General features: G+C 35.7%; 1 protein-coding gene across 1 annotated transcript; it reads left to right on the top strand.

The window, feature by feature from the left end:
• The first annotated feature begins 709 nt into the window (after positions 1-709).
• LOC107558176 (adenylate kinase isoenzyme 5-like) lies at positions 710-17,542 on the top strand. The gene is made up of 6 exons (XM_016241797.1): positions 710-1,045; positions 3,318-3,504; positions 3,913-4,080; positions 8,563-8,735; positions 17,130-17,243; positions 17,474-17,542. Exons 1-6 carry the CDS (start codon positions 986-988, stop codon positions 17,540-17,542), a joined length of 771 nt encoding a protein of 256 aa, XP_016097283.1. The 5' UTR covers positions 710-985.
• Positions 17,543-25,106: the final 7,564 nt, after the last annotated feature.

Genomic DNA, 25,106 nt, shown 5'->3' with positions numbered 1-25,106 from the left:
TAATACATAATGTATATTTATACATTAATTATAACTCATTAAAATATTTTAAGAACGTTTTTAATTAATGCAATATATTTGTATTACCATATGCTTATATTAATAAATATAATGTATATATTAGATAATAATACGATTATTGTAAAATGCATTTGCTATATTATATATATATATATATAATATGAATGATTCATTATTATATATTACACAGTGCATACAGTAAAATATGCATTATTAAAATTTAAATGACTAGTTATTTAAACATACATTCAAAACGACTTATTACTACAAACTTTTTTAAAAGATTAAGATGTGCACACAGACAGTATGCTCTCGTTTCCTCCTCTGCACTCCAGACGCGCATCAGCTGGCCAAACACACGCACTTGAGTCACTCCATCAGCGCGCGGGCAGCGTACAGGTGTATCGCGCTGTGTTGGCAGTTTCAAACACTGAAGAGAGATACTAAAAGACCAAGACTAGAGGAGAGCTTGGAAGCAGCATGTAACAGGCACAGCAGTTTACTGAGAGCGTAGCTGTCTTCGCATTATTAAAATTTAAATGACTAGTTATTTAAACATACATTCAAAACGACTTATTACTACAAACTTTTTTAAAAGATTAAGATGTGCACACAGACAGTATGCTCTCGTTTCCTCCTCTGCACTCCAGACGCGCATCAGCTGGCCAAACACACGCACTTGAGTCACTCCATCAGCGCGCGGGCAGCGTACAGGTGTATCGCGCTGTGTTGGCAGTTTCAAACACTGAAGAGAGATACTAAAAGACCAAGACTAGGGGAGAGCTTGGAAGCAGCATGTAACAGGCACAGCAGTTTACTGAGAGCGTAGCTGTCTTCATCCACCTAGTTTATTAGGCACTTGGAGAATGCGTTAAGATCGCAACAACATCACGGTTTCGGGAAGCTGCAACAGGATACATTCTACACTCAACGCAACAGGATCGATAGTTTTCCAAAAACAGATATGAACACCAACGATGCGAAGGAATATCTCTCCAGGAGAGAGATACCTCAACTGTTTGAGGTGAGCATTTGCGTGTGTGAACTTTTGCTATTAACCCAGCATTTTCTACAGTGTAAAGATGTTTCCACATCAGCTGTTACGAATGAAGAATAGCTTGAAGAAGTTAGGTTACTTGCATAGAAAGAATTTGATATTAATTACTACTGAGAAGCAGTACTGAAAACCATTGTTGGTTCGATATAGGTTTATGAAAAAAAGCTTATGAATATGATTAAAGTTAATTCATAATAAAAAGGTAATGATTCATTTAAAGGTTCGTGTATGTGGGGTACTGCGTGTTGTAAATAATGCAAACTGAGTTGTTGAGTGTTGCATCAGATTGGATTATATGGAAATCATCGAGGGTTATGTATGTGCTTATAGTCGCAAGTGTGCGCGTTTTTACGCACAAAGCTGAAAATGTCGATCGTGTCTGAAATGCGAGATTGTCCATCGTTGTTTATTATGGTAGTAATGCGTGCTGTCAGAAGCCTACACATGCTTATCAGTCAAGTCTGATAAGAAATAACAGGATATAACAGGCGTATTTAATTATTGTTTTCAGTCACCTATTATTATTTTACTATTGTTTTGTTAACAATTTAATTTTGGAGTCAGTACCTCTCTTTAAACTGTCAGTGGTGCATTTATGAGCGCCATGGCAAAAATTCCCTCTTGCTTAGAGTTTGGGCCGACTTTGGTTGTAAAAACCATGGGCGTATTATGTGGGTACATTAGGGTATTTACATCAAATATATAGCAAAGTGTATATTTTAGGAGCTGGTCACGCTTCACAATTTTTTTTTTCACCATTTGAATCACCTTTGCCTTCTCTAGTTCATTTTAAACTGCCCTGCTGTGTAAAAAAATGAATTTTTATAAGTTTTCAATGTGTAGTCGCCAAAGGGGGTCATAAAATTATCATGCATAACAATTATAAAATAATGAGCAAAATGCTGTTAAAGCTTAAAAGTAATTTTAAATGGTTTCACACTGCGATATATCAGCTTCCCATTAATAGCTGAATTCATTTATATTCTAATGACTGTGTGTGTGCGCGGGTTTTTGTGACAAATGAGGACATAAATTTGTATAATGACAGAGGTATGACATAGGTATTACAAGGAGAAGGTGACTTTTCAGGGCATTACCCCATGTCCCCACTTTTCAAAACGCTTATAAATCACACAGAATGGAGTGTATTGAAAATCTGAAATAGCACAAAGTCTCCTGTGAGGGGTAGGTTTAGGGGTAGGGTTGGTAAAGGGCAATAGAATATACGGTCTGTACAGTATAAAAACCACTACGCCTATAGGATGTCCCCACTTTTCACAAAAACAAACCTGTGTGTGTGTGAGTGTGTGTGTGTGTGTGTGTGTGTGTGTGTGTATATATATACACGTTTTTTTGAATAATTTCAATATAAAATAATAGGCTACCATTTTTAATATTAGTTTAGTTTTTAAGATATATTTTGTACCTTTATGTGTATAAAATTGTATAAATAATAACATTTACAAAAAATAAACATTCCTTTCAATTAGGCCTGTCACGATAACAACTTTGTGTTGTGCGATATATTGCCCCAGAAATAATTGCGATAAGCGATATTATTGCCATTTTTTTATGTAACAGCATAATAATGCAAGAAGGCCTACACACTTCCAAATGACAACACACTTTACATTTTTAAGAATATTTAGATCATGGAAATCAGGTATCAAAATACTAGATACCTTAAAAAACCTGAATAAATAGTAAATAAAAGATGTTTTAACAAAAAGTGCAAAGTAGCAAGAAGAAAAAAGAAAAATGCACAAGTAACTTGTATGGAGATTTTTCCATCTACAGATTTTTTTCCTGACCTTCTTTTCTCTGTAAATTAAGGGTGCACACTATTGCTGAAAAACACGATCACTACTCAGCAGTCAGATGTCCGTATTCACAAAGGCACAGATCCCTAAACAAGACCATATCTGCAGATGAAACTTTGTTTGTAGAAGCATTTTTTAAATTTGAACTAGGACCTCATGACTACATCACGTTATGTACGAGAAGCTGCAAAAGACACAGGCGCAAGTGGAATGTACAAAACATGGTGACATTACTTTTTAAGTAAATATAATGTGCGATATATTGCGTCACCAAAAATGATTGAGGTCATGGACATATATTGCGCGATAAGTCGATATATTGATTATTGCGACAGGCCTACTTACAATGCATGTTACCCTGTTCTTACAGTGAAAAGATAAACACAGTACACCTCTCTGATTTGTCACTGGTTTCTCAGAGTCTGCTGACTGGTCTGATGTACTACCGACCGGATGACCCCATAGACTACCTAGAGACCTGCCTTAAGAAGGTGAGGGAGCTCGGCGGGACTGATAAAGTTCGGTGGGACACGTTCGTTGGACAGGAGAAGAAGTCGTTACCGCCTCTCAATGGTGGGCAGTCACGTCGATCTTTTTTCCGCAATGGTGAGTAGGAGGTGTTGTCATCAGCCAATGCAACTCCAAATTGTAGGTGATGCAAACAAACTAGAACTGGATTCATCTAAACAAACTAGAACTGGCCACTGCTGTGTTTTGTGTATTGCACAGCAGGCTCATTATTCATTATTTGGGTGATGTTAGAACATGGCAACCATCGGTAGGGGTTTTCCTTTCTTTGTGCTGGGCAACATTGTTCTACCCACCTCTCGAGGCAATACAAAAAGGCAAATGAATGCAAAGTACCTTTACAGTAAAACATAGTAAGTTTGTCATCTAATCAAAACCTGTTTTTCCAATGATATACTATCATGGGATTTCCTGTGAACCTTTTGCAATATATTGTTGAGGATATCAGAAGCTCTTATGACTAACTATTTGCATTCTTCCATACAGTTCTCCCAGACAGTCCCAATTTCCCCTATCGGAGATATGAGCGCCTCCCACCCATCAACCAGTTTTCCATAGAGAGTGACTCAGACTTGTCTGAGACAGCTGAGCTCATAGAGGAATATGAAGTGTTTGACCCATCTAGACCCAGACCCAAAGTCATCCTCATTATAGGTAAGCCCATGACTGGGTACTTCATCACAGATACCAGGCTAATGGAGAGAAACAGGCTGGTGTTTGTGTACATGCAGTTGTTGGAATTTGTATGAAAATACACTGCCATTCAAATGTTTATTTTTTTCCCTGCAAGTATTAAGAAATCAATACTTTCATTCGGTAAAAATGCATTAAATTGATCAAAAGTCATAGAAAATTGTAATCTTAGAAAATTAATTTAATTTTAAATAAATGCTTTTGAACTTTCTATTTGTCAAAGAATCCAGCAAAATTTATAATTTTGATAATGCTAATAATAAGAAACACCAAATAGGCAGATGATTTCTGTTAGGGATGCACCGATACCGATACTGAGCTCCTGTACTCGTACTTGTACTCTTAAAATGCCCCGATACCAAACGCCGATACCACACAGCATGTGATAAGTGCCATATTCAGACAAAGAAATACCGACAACAGACAGCAGAGTGGGGTTATTAGAGATTAAAGATGTCTACGAAGTATATGTATGCAATGAATATAAAACATTCAGTATTAATGCCTGTATAGCTGATTTGCGCCAGCTGGTAAGCAAAGCACGCTGAGTGGATTGAGCGTGCGGCAGCGCAGATGTGCGAGCTTGTCGAGTGAATATCCCTTTCTCATAGACATCACTGGAAAGTTTGTAGTTCGGTCGGATATGTCAAAAAGATGTAAGTAAAACAATGCCCAAGTTACTTAATGGTAGGGAGGGAGGGAGGGAGAGAGAGAGAGAGAGAGTGCACATTTCTGTTGTGTGATCTTTATTGATGTTTGCTCATTAGCACGCATCATTTGGATTAAAACTAAATCGTAAATATAAGACAATTTATAGGGGCATTCACTATAAACGTCATTTATTTTCACCCTTCAGCATACACGACTTTCTGGCGAAAGTGACACTAACAGCCTGTGTGAAATGTGCTAGGCTGTACTGTACTTGTCCCTCTCATTCTGCACCAGTTCAAATACGTGTGCGCGTTGCGCATGTTTTGCTTGCTTCATGAGTGTTTCTATATTATATGTGTAACGGGGCTGACGAGACGTGAGACGTGTGGATCCATCTGCAAGCTTTTATTAAAGAGACGTGGTATAACAGGCAGGGTCGAACAATGGCAAACAGGTTTATGGCGGGCAAAAACACAAGAATAGTTTTAGGGCTAGCGTAGGTCACCGATCGGCAGACAGAATCACAGGGGCGAGACGAGAGGGAGAAATCCAGGAAAACAGGCAAAGATCAGAAACCGCAAAAACAGGCAAGGCAAAACAAGGAAAACACGGAGACTCGGAAAGGGGTACAGGCTAAACAATACTCCGCAGAGAAAGGTGGTTAGAGTGGGTGTTATATAGTGAGTTAGGTGATTAGAAACAGCTGTGTGCAATGAGTGCAATCAGTGCAGTGTGCAAATCGTGCAAAGAATGATGGGATATGTAGTCCGGGGTGCTATGCAACAGTTTGTGTTGTGCGAGAGTCAATGTAATGGAAAGGGTGACCTCTGGTGGTGAATAAACGGAAGTCCATGGACCGAATTCGTGACAATATTAGTGGCTTTGGAAAATAAATCGCTGCATGTTTTAGATGAATAAAAACGCGACTTCTGTTTATGAAAATGTCACAGTTAGGAGATTTATAATGAGTGGTTCCCTGCATTATTACAGCAAATCGCGTGATTACAGTATACTAAGCCGCTGCAATGGAGCAGCTCTAATGCTATTAAATTAAAGATGATGTAGGCTACCATAGAGAGAAAAAGAATGAACAGTGAAAGTAACAAAAACTTGTAAAATACATTTTAATGGGCATAATTAAGTGTGAAAATAACAGAAGGATATACAGTCAAACCAAACATTATTCAGAGACCATTTATAATTTTTGATATTTTTTTACTAGTGGGTGTAGGACACTATAGTTCATTTATGTGAGGATAGCAAAATAAACTATACTGTGATATATTATACCCAAAAATTCTTCATACAGTGGACTACCAGTAAAATTGATACAAATTTGGGACCAAAAATTATTCAGACCGAGTCTGAATAATTTGAAGTTGAAGTTCAGGTTTGCAAGAACCTGGTTGACAGCATGCCCAGGAGACTATATGCTGTCATTAAGGCTAAGGGTCACCCAACAAAGTATTGATAGTTGTGTAAATATTGACAGCTGTATGAATAATTTTTGGTTTATTGTAATCCATTACATACCTTTCTATCAAAGTTATCTGACATTATCAAGCTGAATTTGTTCTTGTCATATTTTATTACCATTTTCTAAACTATAGCGAATAAACGTCTGAATAAATTTTGATTTGACTGTATCTATTTGATAAATGAAGTTAACCAACTAACATTATACATACTCTTTTGGTTTCTGTACCCAATATTTAAAAAATGTACAAATGCAATGAAAATATTGGTATCGGTACTCGGTATCGGCAAGTACCAAAAATAAAAGTATCGTATCGGGTGAGTATTGGAAAAAGTGGTATTAAAATTTATTTTACAGTAATTCTGTTACTTTAAATTGTAATACTATTATAATATTTTACATTATTACTGTTTTTACTGTATCTTTGATCAAATAAATGCAGCCTTCATGAACATAAGAGACTAAAAAACATTCCAAACTTTTGATTCTATAGTGTGTGATAAAATAATCGATGACAGAATAACATAAGTAACTCCCACTCACTTGTTTATTATTATTATTAAAAACAAAACTTTTAAACTAATTATGTGTGACTTTAAAAGAAGATGACCATCTGATCAGACAAATGTGGTTCAGTTATGCTATGTGCAGTGATCATGAATAAAGTGATAGAAAAATGTAAAAATTAATTGTCTATTCAATTTCCAATATTGGCTAAGAATATTTAATTATGCATGCATGCTTATTATATTTTTGCATTTAGATTACCATTGTCATTATTTAACACCCGCTTATAGTTACAGTTAATAAAGTAAGATAAAGACAATAAAGTTTTGAAAATTCAAAATGAAAACTTCATGTTGAACTTTATTTAAATGTCGTTATGCTTAAATGCTTAAATTCTTTTTTTTTTTTTCATTTATTAATTTTAACAAAATAATATACAATTTTAATATTGGCCTTAACATGAAATTAGAATTTTAATATTAGTAAACTAATATTCCACAGGTACAGTATTGGACTAAAATAACTGAGCATTCGTTTCAAATGGTTATGTTTGTGGTTAAATGAAAATTCAAGTAAGGTATATTTAAGAGCAACACTATTGACTTTCCTGTTCTGTATGCAGTAACACACTGATGTAATAAATGATGTTATCACGAAATCAGAGACCACTGGGGCGTTCACTGGGGATGCATTTGAGATGGATACCTGCTGTAAACAGGACTGCTGAGTTCTAGGGATGCTATAGTTCAGACAGAGCTATCTAATAGTTGTACATTTCCCTCCTGCCTTATCAGACTTCCCTGAACAGCATGCATGTCTCTTTAAGTTGACTGATGTAATTTGCGAGGGAAAATCTGTGCTGAATGTAACCAACAAGCAAATAATGTGCATATCCCATCAGTCAAGTGACCACCCACTTGCAGTATTATCTTATTGAGATATTAGCTGTAGCTCAGTAAATGTTTCCCAAAACTGCACGGCTTTCTATTTTGTTTATGAAAATGTTCAGTGTTTTAGTATTGTTTCTTATAGTGGTCAACTAATATGTATTTCAGTGGCTGAAACTTATAGCCTGTAGTTTGTTGGGCATTCAGTCCATAATATGCATTGGTAGTTAGAATATTTTAGTATGTGATGTTTATTCATATTTATTGTTGTACAGCAATTATTTCTAGTCCTAGAATTTCTTGATGTTTAGTCCAACAGCACTCAGGCTGCTTATTGTTTTGTTCACTCCAATTGTCTTGTGTTGGAACAGACAGACCATCAGTCGGTATATTAGTGGTGTGGATTTTTCAGTGACTCTTTCTGCAGGGTACATTGTTTCGCCTATAGGTCGATAAGTAACTGTCTATGAGTCATTGAATTATTCATTCAATAGATTCGTTAAAACTCCATTCAGGAACAAAACTGACTGACTGTATGAGTGAGTCATTGAATTATTCATTCAGCAGGTTCATTAAAACTTTGTTCAGGAGCAAAACAATTGACTGTCTGTATGAGTGAGTCATTGAATTATTCACTCAACCAATTTGTTCAAACCACTGATTCATTCTGGAGCATAACAAGTGGAGATGGTTTTCTCTGACAGAGCAAAAATAAATGAGCTATCTAAAATTACTCAACATTAACTTCTTTACTGAAATGTTATGTAAAAGCAATATGCAATTGTGTTATTTGTCTGAATAATACAGCATCTTGCATATGGCACTCTCAAATTATGCTTTTCTGGAGTGTCTGCATATATGTGGGTGTCTGCGAGTGAGTCAGTATGGGGTCATAAGTCTCCCCACTATCTTCCCAAACAGGTGGCCCGGGCAGCGGTAAAGGTACACAGTGTCTGAAGATAGCTGAGCGTTACGGCTTTGAATATGTCTCAGTGGGTGAGCTGCTCAGGAAGAAGATGATCCATAACGCCACCAGCAACAGGAAATGGAGTTTGATTGCTAGGATCATCACCAATGGAGAACTGGCACCACAGGTATGTTCATGAAGTCAGAATGTCAGAGAATATAAAGATCAAAAACACATGCCAGTAATTAAATATGTCAATAAATAGGACATAGCAGGACTTTAACACACACACACACACACACACATACACACCTAGAATTTGTTTTACTAGAAATCATCACACAAACAACGGTCAAAATAGAAAATGTTGAACTGTCAAAACTAGAATGTTATATTTATAACTGAGTTTGTTTGATTCTTATTTTTGAAGTCTTACTATTTATCCTTAACACATCAAAGACTGACCCATTTTCAGAATCACAAATGCAAGTTTATGTGAAGACAGTGATCAAATGCACATAACATTTATTTTTACTTCATTCAACACATATATACAAATATAATTATTAACATATTAGATGATGTGATTTAAGAGAGTTGCAAATCTTTTTACTGTAGCAGACATCATACATTTAAGGCTTGTTATGTAATGTAATGTATGATAATGGCAATTTTGTAAGTAACCAAATAATATGGCCTTTTTAAACCATTTACCTACAAAAATTATTATAATAAATTAGGATATCTTCCTGATTGTAAATAATACAGATTGTGGTATGTGTGAATAGCACAGATTCTACCAGTATATGTGGTATTTGATGCATTGCTGTACAGTATGTACTTAGGCAACATTCTTATAACCATATACAATGGACAATATTGTCAAATATAAAGTTGCATCATTATTTTATTTTAAATAGTCTTAGAAATAATCATAAGTAGTGCTGATTGGACATTTCCATGTCTATGATTCATGATTTTTTTTAAATCAAAATTTTTGGTTTAAATATCTGCATAAGGCAAAGTGTATATAGTAGATCCTGTTTTTCACCATTTTAATCACTTTTTTGCCTTCACTAATTCATAATAAATGTTCCTGTGGTGTTGCAAATAAATTTACAAAGTACAAATATTCAGTGTAGTCTTTAAATTAATCTGAGATCCTATAAGTTGTATGTAGAATAATTATAGACAAATTGGGAAAATGCTGTTGAAAATAGTTTTAGACAAATTAATGTCACACCACAGGATGCTGCTGAAACTGCTTGAATTCATGTCAACAACCCAGTTTATCCATTAACAGATGGTGTCCACTGCAGTGGACTGATGTATTGCATGGAAATCAAACTACAACAAATATGTATACTTACGTATAATAATGCTGAGATATTTATCAAAGATAAAACACATTTCAAGAGGACTGTTAAATACATTTTGAATCCAAAGTAAGGGTTAAAGGTTATCATTCATGTGGATTTGAATGTAACGTGACTTCCTGAACAGTTGAAATAGCTTGTAGATCTTTTAACATGGCTCCAAACTAGCTATTTACTGAGTTCATTTCTTACTTTTTACGACTGAAGTGTCTGTTACTGAAGTGACAATCTCTGTTTGGTGAAAGTAACTCAAGGACTTGCTGCATTTCTTCAGTCTGTATATATTACCAGACCTAACAATAAGACCACTTCCTAACTTCCGTCCCTATAACAACATACCCACACACCCTTTCCTGCGTATTAACTTTCCATTTGAGAACTGAGCACAGAAGTGTGGCGCTGGAAATGAGGGCACCACATTTTAGCGAGGAGGTTTTTGAAAGAGAAACAGAAGATAAGAGCTCCTACTGGGTGTTGATTCCCAGAAGAACTCCAGAAATGCTTTGTACATTTTTAGAAGAGGCAGTGTATCTTCAAAGATTATTGAGGATGAAATGGCCAACCCTCGTCATTTAATCCTTAGCTGCATTAAATGCAGCATTGTACTGAGACACAGGGCTAGTTGAGCTTCTGTCAGGGAAATAAAGCCACCTTCCACCAATGACTTCCTGGATTAGAGAATTTTCCCAGACTGTGAAAGGAAGTGTCATAAGATACACCTGTACAAATCAGACATATGGGTTGTATCATGAGAAAGCTTTTTCAAAACTCAAAATGTCCTCACTAGTGCAAAACTTTGTTGAAAGTAAGCAACCGAATCATCTGACATACTGCATTAGTTAGTGCATTAACTAACATTAACAATGTGCAATACATTTATTACAGTATTTATTAGTCTTCCTTAATGTTAGTTAAAGGTGACATATCATGAAAATCTGACTTTTTCAGGTTTTAAGTGCTATAATCAGGTTCCCAGTGCATCTACCAACCAAGGAAACATGAAAAAGATGAACCCAGTAACTTTGTTTTGGGAAGCCTTTTTCTTCAAGCATCTGAGAAAACGAGCACGTCTGATTTCGCTCCCTTGGTGGCGTGGCAAAGGGATCTCATTATAATATTACCATCCCTTAATCTGTAAGTTTTCACCCATGGCGCCGTTATTGTGTTTTCGCAAGTGACAACGGTGTACCAGCTCTAATGCCATGGTGAAAGTTTGAGCAAAACATACTAACTGTTCTGCCTTTGTCTGCACATACCAGCACAGAACACTATTTAGAGTCCCAGCATCAGAGGAGACAAGAGAGCAGTGGATTTAATGATTTATTTAATGTATATTGCCGCTGCCACGCAGATCTAAAATAAACATGCAATTTATTTCCCAGCTGTTTACCTTCACAGACATAACCGACTGTTTTTTGTTACTCATGTGTGTTTTTAACATAAACTTGTGTGTGAATGAGAACTTAGTTTAGTACTCACATGCTGTGACAGCCGCTTTCTGTCCGTGTGCTTCGGATTTGTGCTTTCAGAAAACCGTATATCAGAAGTTTCAACTCATATGGTTTAAAACACATGATTTCAGCGCGATAAACATGATAATCAAAACCAAAACAGATGTTTTTAGCAGATAAGAGCTGTAAAGGTGCAGCTCTTTTCTGGAAAAGGAGGAGCAGCAGCTCATTTGCATTTAAAGAGACAGGCCCGAAAAAAACAGCGTGTTTCTGCTTCCACTCAAAGTAGGCATTTTCAAAATGATATAATATGAAACATTTTATATGATATTATATGAAAAACTAAATTTATATAATATAAAATCTGTTGAGTATTTTGAGCTGAAACTTCACAGACACATTCTGGGGACACCAGAGACTTAAAAAGAAATATTGTAAAAAGGGGCATAATATGTCTCCTTTAATAAAAATATTCATTGTTAGTTTGTGTTAGCTCAGGTCCATTTTTAAACAATGAAATTAACATTAACTATGATAAATAAATTCTTTAGGAGTATTTTTAATTGTTAATGTTAATGGTGATGCGTGCTGGTAACTAATGTAGTTAATGGCAAGTTAATGTAACCAGTGTTGGGCTCGTTACTCCAAAAATGTAATTTATTGCTCATTACTAGTTACTCCTTTCAAAAGTAATATTATTACTTTACCTGTTACTATCTGGCAACAGTAATAATTAGTTACACTACTAGTTACATTACTTTCCTTCACGCCCCACAGAAGTTGTAATTGTGTATCTTCCCCATAAAATTCTTCTAAAATGTTACTAAAAATATATTTCTGCCTCATCATTTGACCAAAATCTACATTGGATCGCAGTCAGAAGTTATTAAAAACACTCAATGGTGATTGATAGTGAAAGTGTTGTATTAATTGTCATGTGTAGCTTGAAATTAATCATAGCTATAATTTCTCTGTTACCCATATATGATTATATTTCATTAAGTATTTTATCAAAAGAAACACATGAGTTCATAACATTTTTAATTATAGTAATATAATTCATATCGGGATCAGAGGGATGTGGGTGGGCAAGCCATGTAATACCAGAGTAAAGTAATGCCACAACTTACACATCTGTGTTCAGATCGTCTTTTCTCCTGACAAAATCAGTGTAATCAGTGCAGTGTTTCCATCCCCTGAATGTAAGCTTTTCCATATTCCAAGCTTTCCTGATGCACTGGTGACTTAATTTGCCTGTGCGAGTCGTGAGAATTATGAAAATAAATCTAGGAATTATTGGATTGTTTGATTTCAAATCAGTAGGGGTTGAGGCTGTTTTATGGATGGTAACAGTAATATTATTACTGAAATCTTAATAGTAATTAGTTACACTACTAATTACGGCAAAAAGGAATATTATTACTGTAACTAGTTACTAGTACTAGTTACTGCCCAACACTGACGGTAACTAACGTAGTTACCTAATATTAATAAATGGAACCTTATTTTAAAAGTGTTTCCAGCATATCTTACTGAATATTTCTAAAGCAGATAAACACAATATATCAGATATGTTATATCTTCTGACAAAATAATGGAAAATATTTTGAATTATCCTTTGTAAAATGACATAACTTCAGCTAACTCAACTTTTCCAGATTCTATCCCAGCAATGTTAGCTTATCTGAAAAAGTTGAGTTAGCTGAAGTTTGGTTCCCCGAAAAGACATCCTAATTGTCACACCACATGGACTATTAGTTTGTTTTCTTCCCTCATGTGTTCCTTGACCTCCATATCTTACTGAATATTTCTAAAGCAGATAAACACAATATATCAGATATGTTATATCTTCTGACAAAATAATGGAAAATATTTTGAATTATCCTTTGTAAAATGACATAACTTCAGCTAACTCAACTTTTCCAGATTCTATCCCAGCAATGTTAGCTTATCTGAAAAAGTTGAGTTAGCTGAAGTTTGGTTCCCCGAAAAGACATCCTAACTGTCACACCACATGGACTATTAGTTTGTTTTCTTCCCTCATGTGTTCCTTGACCTAGTTTTCCCTCATGTCTGATTATGTCATTATGTTCAGGTGTGTCTTGTTAATTATCTTCATTTGCCTATGTATTTAAGTTCCTGTCTGTTCAGTTAGTGTTTGTCGGGTCTTATACACCGGTGTATACGTGTGTTACCAGCCTCCCTTGTGTGGAATTTACCTGTGTGTGGATTATTAAAGACTGTTAACCTTCATCTTCATCTTTGTACATGTGCATTCAACACTGTAGTGTGACACGAACATTCTCTGTCAGTTAGCCAGGAACCTTTTTTTATGTAAATAGAATGTTCCCTTTGGAGAATGTTTCCCTAACGTTAAGGTTCATTTAAGGTCATATAAATAAAACTTAAAAATAATATTTAGAAAATGTTTCATATCAGTTATTAGCTTGTCACACAAAAATCTAATTTTCACCTAGTTTAATTTGAATTAAGTTGAAGGTGGAAACTGGTCATCCTAAACAATTTTATTGTTTTGGAACACGCTTGACTAAAACTATACGTGTAAAGTGTGTAATATAATCCATTTAAAGGTTTCACGTTTAAAGAAATAAATTTGTCTTGATCTTTTGAGTAGAAACCCCAACTCTATGCCATCATTGTGTTATAGACCAGTTATGGATTAATTTAAACATTCAGAGCAATTTGTGTACATGGTGGATCAAAGCAGCAAATATACTGTGTGTTTACCTTTGATGGTGCACAGACTCGCATCATGCACTCGAATGTCGATTGCTGATTCATGTGCACAACAGGCCGAATAGAAGACGTTGCCAGTCCAACTGCTTTCTTGTGAAATAAATGAAACTTTTTGGAGCTCCTACTCTTTTTGCCCATACATTGATAGTCAGTGCGGTCCAAAATAGCAGTGAACAGCACTGACCTTCATTATATGAACAAATAACTCAAAGACATTTTTCAAAATACCAAATTTTTTAATTTCAAGTTTCATTTTTAATTCTAAATGTCAGAAAAGGTGGATCATGGTCGAAAATTCAATAATAAAATATTGAATGACATGACTATTTTAAAGCATTTCACTAGATGTGTTTATTTCCATGGCAAACTATGTGCCTTTACATTAAAACAGTGGCACTAAGCACTAGATCGCTTCAGATAGTGGTAAAAACAGTAAAAGAGCATTTGGTCATACAAATGACATACTGGGCAATAAATTATGCCTGATGTAAGAGTTATTTTTAGAGCAATCTGGTACTGACGCTAGATCTCCTTCGTAAATGATGCCATCCACATCATTAGATTTGCTACGCTCGAATATATATTCTCCCTCCAGCGGTTGGGAACATTGCCCCTGCAAAAATGCTGCTGCACTCCTCAATTACACCAGAAATCACATATGGACTGTCACCTTAGTTGATGAGTGTGGGTTTTTAATTATAGAGTTTAATTGTAAAGTTCATTACCTCTTCCATTAGAAATATATATATATATTAAAAAATAATTGATCTTTGTCAGACAGATGCTTAATAAGCTCTGGGGCGTTTTTGTGTATTTTCGCCTAAATTTGACATACCCAAATTCAAATATTTACCCTACACATATACAATGGAGGAAATGAAAAAGTAAATGGTGTCATTGTATAGAAAACCATTTGAACTACAAAATATGGTTGTAATTCTTCATAAATAGCATTATATATGTTTTAAATATTACAATAAACTCTAAAAAAAAAACAAAGGTGCTTTTAGATATTTTTTCAGAAATAGTTTTTTGAAAGTTTGTTATTCAGGTTCTGTTTGCTCCAACTCTCTGCAACTTATATTGTTTGATTCCACTAGGTGCCAAGATGTGCCAGAAAAAAATAATCTTTCAAATAACAGCTTCTAAACAGGAGTTATTGAATTATAACCGAAGGGCGTAAAATTGTCCCTTTTTTGCGTCTAAAAGTGTCTTTGTGATCTTCCTTTGCAAAAACAGGTTTTATAAAGCATATTACCCCCAGAATCCTATTTTACTATGTGCCATAGCACTTTTCTTGATTATTGACTGAATTATGTTTCATTTTTATGTTTGTCTAAGTCGAAATATGCAAAATGGCATAAGCGAATTATACCAAATATCAAATTTTGTGTTTTATACAATTAGTTTTTTTCTTTCAGGAGACACAAGACTCTATAAATTGTAAAATCCATGTGGTTTATTACAATCTAAAACAGAATCCACATCCTCCAGCTTTATATCATTCCATTCATGTGCATAAATTTAGTCCCCCTGCATCAGCATCTTGCCTGCCTCCTGTCTATTGATGCAGAGGTGTCAAATTTCACGCTTGAGTGGCGTGTAATCTGACCTATTGCCGCCCACTGAGCAGCCCATAGTAGCCCAGGGTTGTAGAACATAAGAGCCGCTGGCCGGAGCTGCTATGATTTGGAGAGCGCGTGTTTGCCAAAAGAGCCACTTTTTTTTCTCTGGTGCGCTTCTGGTGTGCTTCTGCGACCAAACAGTGGATTTCTCACCAATGCGAGCACACAGAAACGTGAAAATGGTTTCGTTTGAAAGAAGAGATCCTAATCTAAAAGATAATATAGAGTTTTTGACTGTTTGCGTCTGACTGAAGCAATCGTGCAAGTAGGAATGTGACGCATCTGAATGTTAACTCAGAAGGTATCAAATTTCACATCGCAATTCTATTGAAGGTCATTCGATCTGTGATTGTCACACAATCAAATAAACTACAAATTCCTGAAAATAAGAGCTTTCTTTTGATATATGACTTGACTGTTTTGTGAAAAATATAAAAAATACACATTCTTCTGAAAATTTTTTCGCAATCATTAGGCGGAAATTCGTGTGTGGGACAAATACATTTCTAAGCTTCATTTTACTGCTTTATGTATCATAAAACCAAAAGTAATGGTATTGTAAAGAAGACACACTAAGCTTTCAAATGATACCATATATGGGCTGATACCATATAAGCAAGGCTTTGCAAATGAAGAATAAAATTTTTTTACGTGATTTTGGTTTAAGTGGTTTTAAAGAAATTCAGGGAATGTTCTAAAATACTCTTGTGAATTATGGAATGATTGCCCTTGAAGCCCAACTTATCTGAGATATAATTTTTACAGATTTTCATCCAAACTGATTCAGGATGCTGTTTAAAATAGCTCAGAATTACAAAGCACATTTTCTCTGCAGGTACTTGATCTATGAGGACCAAACTGCTATAGAAATGAGTTTCCTGTATTTGGAAAGCTGCTTGTTAAAAGAGCAACCATGTCTGCTATTGAAATAACCAATCAACTGCTATTGAAGTACAGCAATTAGAGGATGACTTGTATGTGCTGATTTCATAATTGTGATCATAATTGTAGCATCAAATAACTGTAAAAATGCTATGGTAAAGACCTATTAACTGGTTAACGGTTAAATTAATTTACTACTGTAAAAAACGAATAGATCTAATGGGACATTTCATGTAATTTAATGGTAAAATACTGTTCAATTTATGGATTTTGGAAGTAAAAAAGAAGTCATACAATTTTCAGTGAAAAAACATACAGTAAACTGACATTCTCAGAATTTTCTGTGACAGCTCACTTTTGATAGTTTTTTCATTGAAATAGCTGTTTCTTCTTAGTTTGTTCTTACTAATGATGTGCATTTGGGTGTAATGTTACATCTTATGTTATATATCTTATATTTTGACCTGTATATGTTATTCATGCCCATTAGGAAACAACCATAACTGAGATCAAGCAGAAGATCATGAAGATTCCAGAGGCCAGCGGTATAGTTATAGATGGCTTCCCTCGAGATGTGGGACAAGCACTTTCTTTTGAGGACCAGGTGAGTGCATTTTATTAGTGGTTCTTGCTAGAGCAAGACTGTTACCTTGTGGATCCTCTAATGTGGAAAAAAAGCATAGTCATAAACTTGAGATCTGAATTGAATATAGTAGTATGCAACGTAATTATGTGATTGCTCATGACAAACCTGTGAAATGCTTATGAGAAACCTCACTGCCTTCACAGTATTGACTGGCTGCCACCAGTTTTTCGCCTCTCATTTGCATAAAGTTGAACATTTCTCACATTTTTGACTGTCACCACTCTCCTTCACTGCCATTCCCACAATCCCCTGTGTGAGAACCGCCACTCAGCTCCAATAGAGAATGAACTGAAAACACCCTCTTATCTCCAGTGCTGGGTAGATTACTTATACATTTTAGTCCATTACTGATTCCAAATTACATGACAAAAAATTTCAAAATCATTTTAAAATAACATAAATCAAAATAAAACACTTACTAAAAAAAAAACATTTTTTTTACATTTATTTGTTTACCTGCATGTCATGTGACCATTAACCAATGCCAGAGAACAGTGAACATGCAAGTATGTTACTTAATTATTAACTTACTACTCTCCTTCACTGCCATTCCCACAATCCCCTGTGTGAGAACCGCCACTCAGCTCCAATAGAGAATGAACTGAAAACACCCTCTTATCTCCAGTGCTGGGTAGATTACTTATACATTTTAGTCCATTACTGATTCCAAATTACATGACAAAAAATTTCAAAATCATTTTAAAATAACATAAATCAAAATAAAACACTTACTAAAAAAAAAAACATTTTTTTTTACATTTATTTGTTTACCTGCATGTCATGTGGCCATTAACCAATGCCAGAGAACAATGAACATGCAAGTATGTTACTTAATTATTAACTTATTACCTTAAAATCTCAGGGGTACTTCAAGTAAATATAATAGGTGAAAGAGGTTCAGATGACAAAAAAAATTATAATTTGGAAATCCCTGCATTACGTAAATAAGGTTTATGTAAACACACCCTTATGTAAATAAGGGTGTGTTCACACTTGTAGGTTGGTTTGTTTGGTTCATTTGGTCTGGACCAAAAAGGAAAATTATACATTTGGTCCTGGTCCGCTTAGCGTTCACGTTGACGTTTTTGACAGCAAACCTAAAGACACCGAACCTAAAGGCATAGTGATGTGTTCACAACCTGATTTTTCGGCTTGAATGATGTATATATACTCACCGAACACCCCAAACAAAAGGTGTGTTAGATTTAAAGCGGAGCTGCGGGTGTATGATATCAAAGCACCCATTAACCGATCAGTCTGCTCAGCGCCCCTTTAAGTCGAACACACCTAATGCCGTCTGCTGGACTAAGCGCGCTTATTCTTGCGTACTATATGTACATATAATTTTATTTTCACCACCTGCAAACTCACAAGGAGCTCATAAAAGGCACTTTACCTCATCGTTGCTCCACGTTTGCCCTCTGCTTATTTTGTTTTGGTTACACCGCCCGGGCTGGACTCCGCTTCGTCCACGGTGAAAGCCGATCCGGCGATCGACAGCGCGAAGTTGAAGTATTTCCTCTGCGACCAGCACAGATCAGCTCCAGGCATGACGAAGCGATATCGTCCTCTTTTGGAAGGTCAAACAAAGTAGTGTCGCTTTCACAACGAGGCACACAACGCCTTCACGACATGCCGGCGGCAACAACAATACTACAGCGAGAATAAAAGTTACGCCTTCTTTCTTTGCGTGAACATTTGGGCGGCATTATGCAAATCTTCCCAGATAGTGACGTAGATATGTGGGGGCGTGTTAGAACGAGACGTTTTAGGTAGGCGTGGTTGACTCTTAACTTTTATAAAGAATATCTCTTTGGATTTGAGACTTTAGTCTTTGCAACTTTACAGGTCTTCTTTATGCACCAAGAGCTTGTAACACTCCAAAGAGAAAGGAAAAATTGACATAGCATCATATGACCCCTTTAAGTCTTCGACGTAGACCAAATTTTAATCTTTGTTTTGCGTAAATTACAGTTGATTCATGTGAAATATCCACTCCTGTACATCCTTTGCAAAATCGTCAGATGATCTCTTGTCAGTGGACAGACTGTAAAGCCGCACGATGCGTGATATCACAATAGATGGCGGTAATGATCAAATTTAGTTTGTGATCTAGTCAGAAGAAGACGTTGCGTGCGCTGCTTCAATGCATTACAGGCTCGTGACTCGTCAGAACGCAAAACAGAATGTAGCATTTGGTCGCGCTACATCGCTACTTGCTGGAAAAAGTAGTTAGCTACAGGAAAAGCTACACTGTTTTAAAAGTAGATATCTCTTTGGATTTGAGACTTTAGTCTTTGCAACTTTACAGGTCTTCTTTATGCACCAAGAGCTTGTAACACTCCAAAGAGAAAGGAAAAATTGACATAGCATCATATGACCCCTTTAAGTCTTCGACGTAGACCAAATTTTAATCTTTGTTTTGCGTAAATTACAGTTGATTCATGTGAAATATCCACTCCTGTACATCCTTTGCAAAATCGTCAGATGATCTCTTGTCGGTGGACAGACTGTAAAGCCGCACGATGCGTGATATCACAATAGATGGCGGTAATGATTAAATTTAGTTTGTGATCTAGTCAGAAGAAGACGTTGCGTGCGCTGCTTCAATGCATTACAGGCTCGTGACTCGTCAGAACGCAAAACAGAATGTAGCATTTGGTCGCGCTACATCGCTACTTGCTGGAAAAAGTAGTTAGCTACAGGAAAAGCTACACTGTTTTAAAAGTAGCGTCGCTACTGTAAAGCTACTGAAAATGTAGTTACGTTAGTAGCGTCGCTACTTGTAGCTAGCTACTCCCCAACACTGATTATGAGTATTTAAAAAAATTTAATATAATCTAATTACGAGTACTTAATATTTGGAATCTGATTACGTAATCTAAATAACATGCAATCAGTTACTTCTCATCACTGCTTATCTCTACTTAAGGCTGGAATACACTACACGACTTTTGCCCTGATTTTCCGCCGATTTACTTTCTAGAGAAGTTGACACTAGTTGCCAAAAGTCAGAACCAGTTTGCAGATTTGAGCTGACGGATTTCATACAAAAACATGTAGTTTATGATGGCCACAGACTCAGATGTATTAGCTTCAAACTATGATTTCATCCAGTCGGAGAATATCAAACATGTTTGTTATTTTCAGATGATTTTAGAACACACAGTTTTTATCAGTGGTGTATAAAGTACCTGAAAGCCATACTCAAGTAAAAGTACAGATATCTTACCATAAAATGACTTTGGTAGAAGTTGAAGTCTATATGTAGAATATTACTTGAGTAAAAGTCTTAAAGTACACTCTTAAAAATAAAGGTGCTTCACGATGCCATAGAATAACCTTTTTGTCTAAATGGTTCCATAAAGAACCTTTAACATCTGAAGAACCTTTCTGTTTCACAAAGGTTCTTTGTGGTGAAAAAAGGTTCTTCAGATTACAAAAAGGTAAGAAAGAGATGGTTCTTTAAAGAACCTTTGAATGGATCTTTGTGGAACCAAAAATGGTTCTTCTATGGCATCGCTGTGAAGAACCTTTTGAAGCACCTTTATTTTTAAGAGTGTATGTGATATGTATTGTACTGAAGTATGAAAGGTTTTTTTTATCTTAAACGTACTTAAGTATTGAAAGTAAAAGTACAAGTAAATGCAAAATGGAAAAGAAGCAAACAAATATATATAAAAAAAATTCATACACAGCTTGAGTAGCAAGATTGTGTTCAGTTTTAACTCTTTCTTCCATTTTGTATTTTTGGGTAAGAATAAGTAGCACTTTGTCTGGTACTTAGTGGCTTTCATTCCAACATAAGAAAACATTTCTAGAATCTGCATTTGAAATAGCATTTAGATGTATTTACACAGTTTATGTATCTCAGAGGGGTCATAGATGCATTTAAACTGCAGTTACAGATGCTAATGTTTTGTTTTTAACATATACTGATATTTGAAATAATTTCAAACGTGCAAAAATTTGTCGAAATGTGAAATAATACCGGTAGGTGGCAGCAAGTGACTGTTTATGAGTGAGTCATTGAGATTCAGCCGATTCATTCAAACGACATTTGACTGTGTTAATAAGTGAATCACTGAATCATTTATTCAACTGATTAGTTCAAAAAGCTGATTCCTTCAATAAGTAAACACCGTCCATTGCTCAGAGACTCAAAACAGTACTGTGATCTTTGTTTGGAACAATTTTCGTTAGCAAAATTGAGCAAAAACAAGCAATATTATGTCTGTTTTAACTCTTTCTTCCATTTTGTATTTTTGGGTAAGAATAAGAAGCACTTTATCTGGTACTTAGTGTCTTTCATTCCAACATAAGAAAACATTTCTAGAATCTGCATTTGAAATAGCATTTAGATGTATTTACACAGTTTATGTATCTCAGAGGGGTCATAGATGCATTTAAACTGCAGTTACAGATGCTAATGTTTTGTTTTTAACATATACTGATATTTGAAATAATTTCAAACGTGCAAAAATTTGTCGAAATGTGAAATAATACCGGTAGGTGGCAGCAAGTGACTGTTTATGAGTGAGTCATTGAGATTCAGCCGATTCATTCAAACGACATTTGACTGTGTTAATAAGTGAATCACTGAATCATTTATTCAACTGATTAGTTCAAAAAGCTGATTCCTTCAATAAGTAAACACCGTCCATTGCTCAGAGACTCAAAACAGTACTGTGATCTTTGTTTGGAACAATTTTCGTTAGCAAAATTGAGCAAAAACGAGCAATATTATGTCTAAAATGTAAGTCATTTATTGCTTTACTGAACTTGTATAAAATTATCATTAAATGTGTTCATGCAGAAAACGGTACTCTTTGTGTGATTTAGATTAAGTTAACTATATTAAATTATATTTTTAAAAAAGCATACAGAAGCATTTTTGTTGTCTTGAATTTTGAGTTTTAATAGACTAATAAATCACGTGCGTGCACTCTGTGTGTGATTTGGTGATATAGCCTGCTTGATAATGTCAGAACACACATCATTACAACAACACTTACCATATTATCGCAGAAGATATACTGTATATCGCACACCCCAGACTCGACTTGGTTGGAAAATCGAGTCTAGCATTTTAAAATCTGTTCAGATTTTTAAAAGTTGTGTAGTGTATTCCAGCCTTTACCGGGCAGACCCATATTCACATTCCCTGGACCACAAAACCAGTCATAAGGGTCAATTTCTCGAAATTGAGATTTATACATCATCTGAAAGCTGAATAAATAAGCTTTCCATTGATGTATGGATTTGTTAGGATAGGATAATATTTGGCCGAGATACAACTATTTGAAAATCTGGAATCTGAGGGTGCAAAAAAAATCTAAATACTGAGAAAATTGCCTTTAAAGTTCTCCAAATTAAGTTCTTACCAATGCATATTACTAATCAAAAATTAAGTTTTGATATATTTAAGGTAAGAAATTTACTAAATATCTTCATGGAACATGATCTTTACTTAATATCCTAATGATTTTTGTCATAAAAGAAAAATCGATCATTTTGACCCATACACTGTTTTTTTTGGCTATTGATAAAAATATACCCCAGTAACTTAAGACTGGTTTTGTGGTCCAGGTTCACATATGATTATTATTGCTCATACCTGGTGTACAGGATCTGAACAAACCCCTGTGGTGGCTTTCGCCCCTTCTCTGAGAAATCACTTTCGAAGACAAGATTTTGATGTCAGAAGATAGACTTTATTATCAAAAGATAACAAAGCCGAGAGACTCTGCAGAGGATCTCTCGAGTCTGTGCCTGCACACTCTTTATATAGGTTTCCATAAACAATACATATTATTCAGTCCATTATGGCTAGTCTATATCTCCTCATGACCGCATATTAGTGACACAAAGAGGTCTCAGTTCATCACGTCAGCACAAGATCACATGTTTTGTCTCTTAATACCTCCTCATATTTGAGCACACACACAGTTAAACATAGCTCATCATATTGAGCACACACAGCCAAACACATGACTACAATAGTAGAATAACTCATATATGTAAACAGCCATATTCACACTGACCATACCTGACCAATACACATCTTGACCTACACAAATCCTCTACGTCTAAGTAATAAAGTTGTGTGTGTAACTTTTTCCATACCACTTGAGCTATGAATGATTCATGTATTTTCTTTAGTTGTGCTGTCACTGTACTTCTCTACATTGTGCATCTTGCAGGCCATAAAGTTACAAATATCCCATACTTGAAGGAGAGAATAGGGACCAGGATATCACTGGACTTGAGGTCATTGGACTTGAAGCACTGGGGTCATCTTTTTGACTTGGCCTAGTAAAGTAATGCCTAGCAACTACCTTGAACACCCTAGCAATGCCCAAGCAACCACCCATAACAACCTAGCAAAACACTATAAACTACTCATAACACGATAGCAATGCCCTAGCAACCATTCAGAACTCCCTAACAATGGCCAAGTAAGTAGCAACCACCTAAAACACCCTAGCGATGCCATGGCAACCATCCATAATATTCTAGCAATACTACAGCATCCACACAAAACACTCAATGCCATAGCAACCACACAACACACCCTAGCAACACCCTAGCGTTCACACTTATCACTCTAGCAACTACCTATAAATCCCTACTCATAACACCCGTAATGCCCTAGCAGCCATCCATAACATCCTAGAAACCACCTATAACACCCTTCTCATAACAGCCTATTAATCTCCTACCCTTAACAATGCCATAGCAACCACACAAAGGGATAGTTTACCCCAAAATGAAAATTTGCTGTTAATTTACTCACCCTCAGGCCAATCAATGTGACTTTTTTTTTCTTGAGTAGAACAGTAAAGAAGATTTTTAGCTGAAAACGTGGTCCTTGATGATTCATAAAATACAAGTCAGTGGCTACCTGTTTTTGAGAATACAAAAATATCAACACAAAAATACCCGTGGCTCATGGCAATATATTGAGGTCTTATAAATCAAAACGAGCGGTCTGTGCAAGAAACGGAACATTATTTACAACATTATTACCTGTAATCCAGAGTTGAGGTCTTCACAGGTCCACCCGAACCCGAGTACCCGAGTCAACCCCGCATCACAGTTAGGTACATTGAAGTAGGCTGCTAACGTAACATTAAGTAAGAAACAAAGTTTAATTTCCACTACTTGTAAATTGATTTGTTACTAGCAATTAGGAAACCACCTATAACACCCTTCTCATAACAGCCTATTAATCTCCTACCCTTAACAATGCCATAGCAACCACACAAAGGGATAGTTTACCCCAAAATGAAAATTTGCTGTTAATTTACTCACCCTCAGGCCAATCAATGTGACTTTTTTTTTTCTTGAGTAGAACAGTAAAGAAGATTTTTAGCTGAAAACGTAGTCCTTGATGATTCATAAAATACAAGTCAGTGGCTACCTGTTTTTGAGAATACAAAAATATCAACACAAAAATACCCGTGGCTCATGGCAATATATTGAGGTCTTATAAATCAAAACGAGCGGTCTGTGCAAGAAACGGAACATTATTTACAACATTATTACCTGTAATCCAGAGTTGAGGTCTTCACAGGTCCACCCGAACCCGAGTACCCGAGTCAACCCCGCATCACAGTTAGGTACATTGAAGTAGGCTGCTAACGTAACATCTTAATGTTAACATCTTAAGAAACAAAGTTTAATTTCCACTACTTGTAAATTGATTTGTTACTAGCAATTAGATGTGGAATCTGTGCCGATCTGGTCCAAATGGGTCTGTGTCTCCCGGCTGGGTCCGGGTAGTATGTTTATGACATGTTTCAGATCTGCATGTGTCCA

Source organism: Sinocyclocheilus grahami, unplaced genomic scaffold (assembly GCF_001515645.1).
Source record: "Sinocyclocheilus grahami isolate Dianchi unplaced genomic scaffold, SAMN03320097.WGS_v1.1 scaffold634.1, whole genome shotgun sequence".
NCBI lineage: Eukaryota > Metazoa > Chordata > Actinopteri > Cypriniformes > Cyprinidae > Sinocyclocheilus > Sinocyclocheilus grahami.
This window is presented reverse-complemented; position numbering and strand designations above follow the sequence as displayed.

Excerpts from the sequence above, each read along its gene's own strand:
- LOC107558176 (XM_016241797.1), top strand. The coding sequence starts at position 986 with ATGAACACCAACGATGCGAAGGAATATCTCTCCAGGAGAGAGATACCT. Across the intron at positions 1,046-3,317 it reads AGATACCTCAACTGTTTGAG|AGTCTGCTGACTGGTCTGAT; the intron begins GTGAGCATTTGC and ends CTGGTTTCTCAG. Across the intron at positions 8,736-17,129 it reads ATGGAGAACTGGCACCACAG|GAAACAACCATAACTGAGAT; the intron begins GTATGTTCATGA and ends CATGCCCATTAG.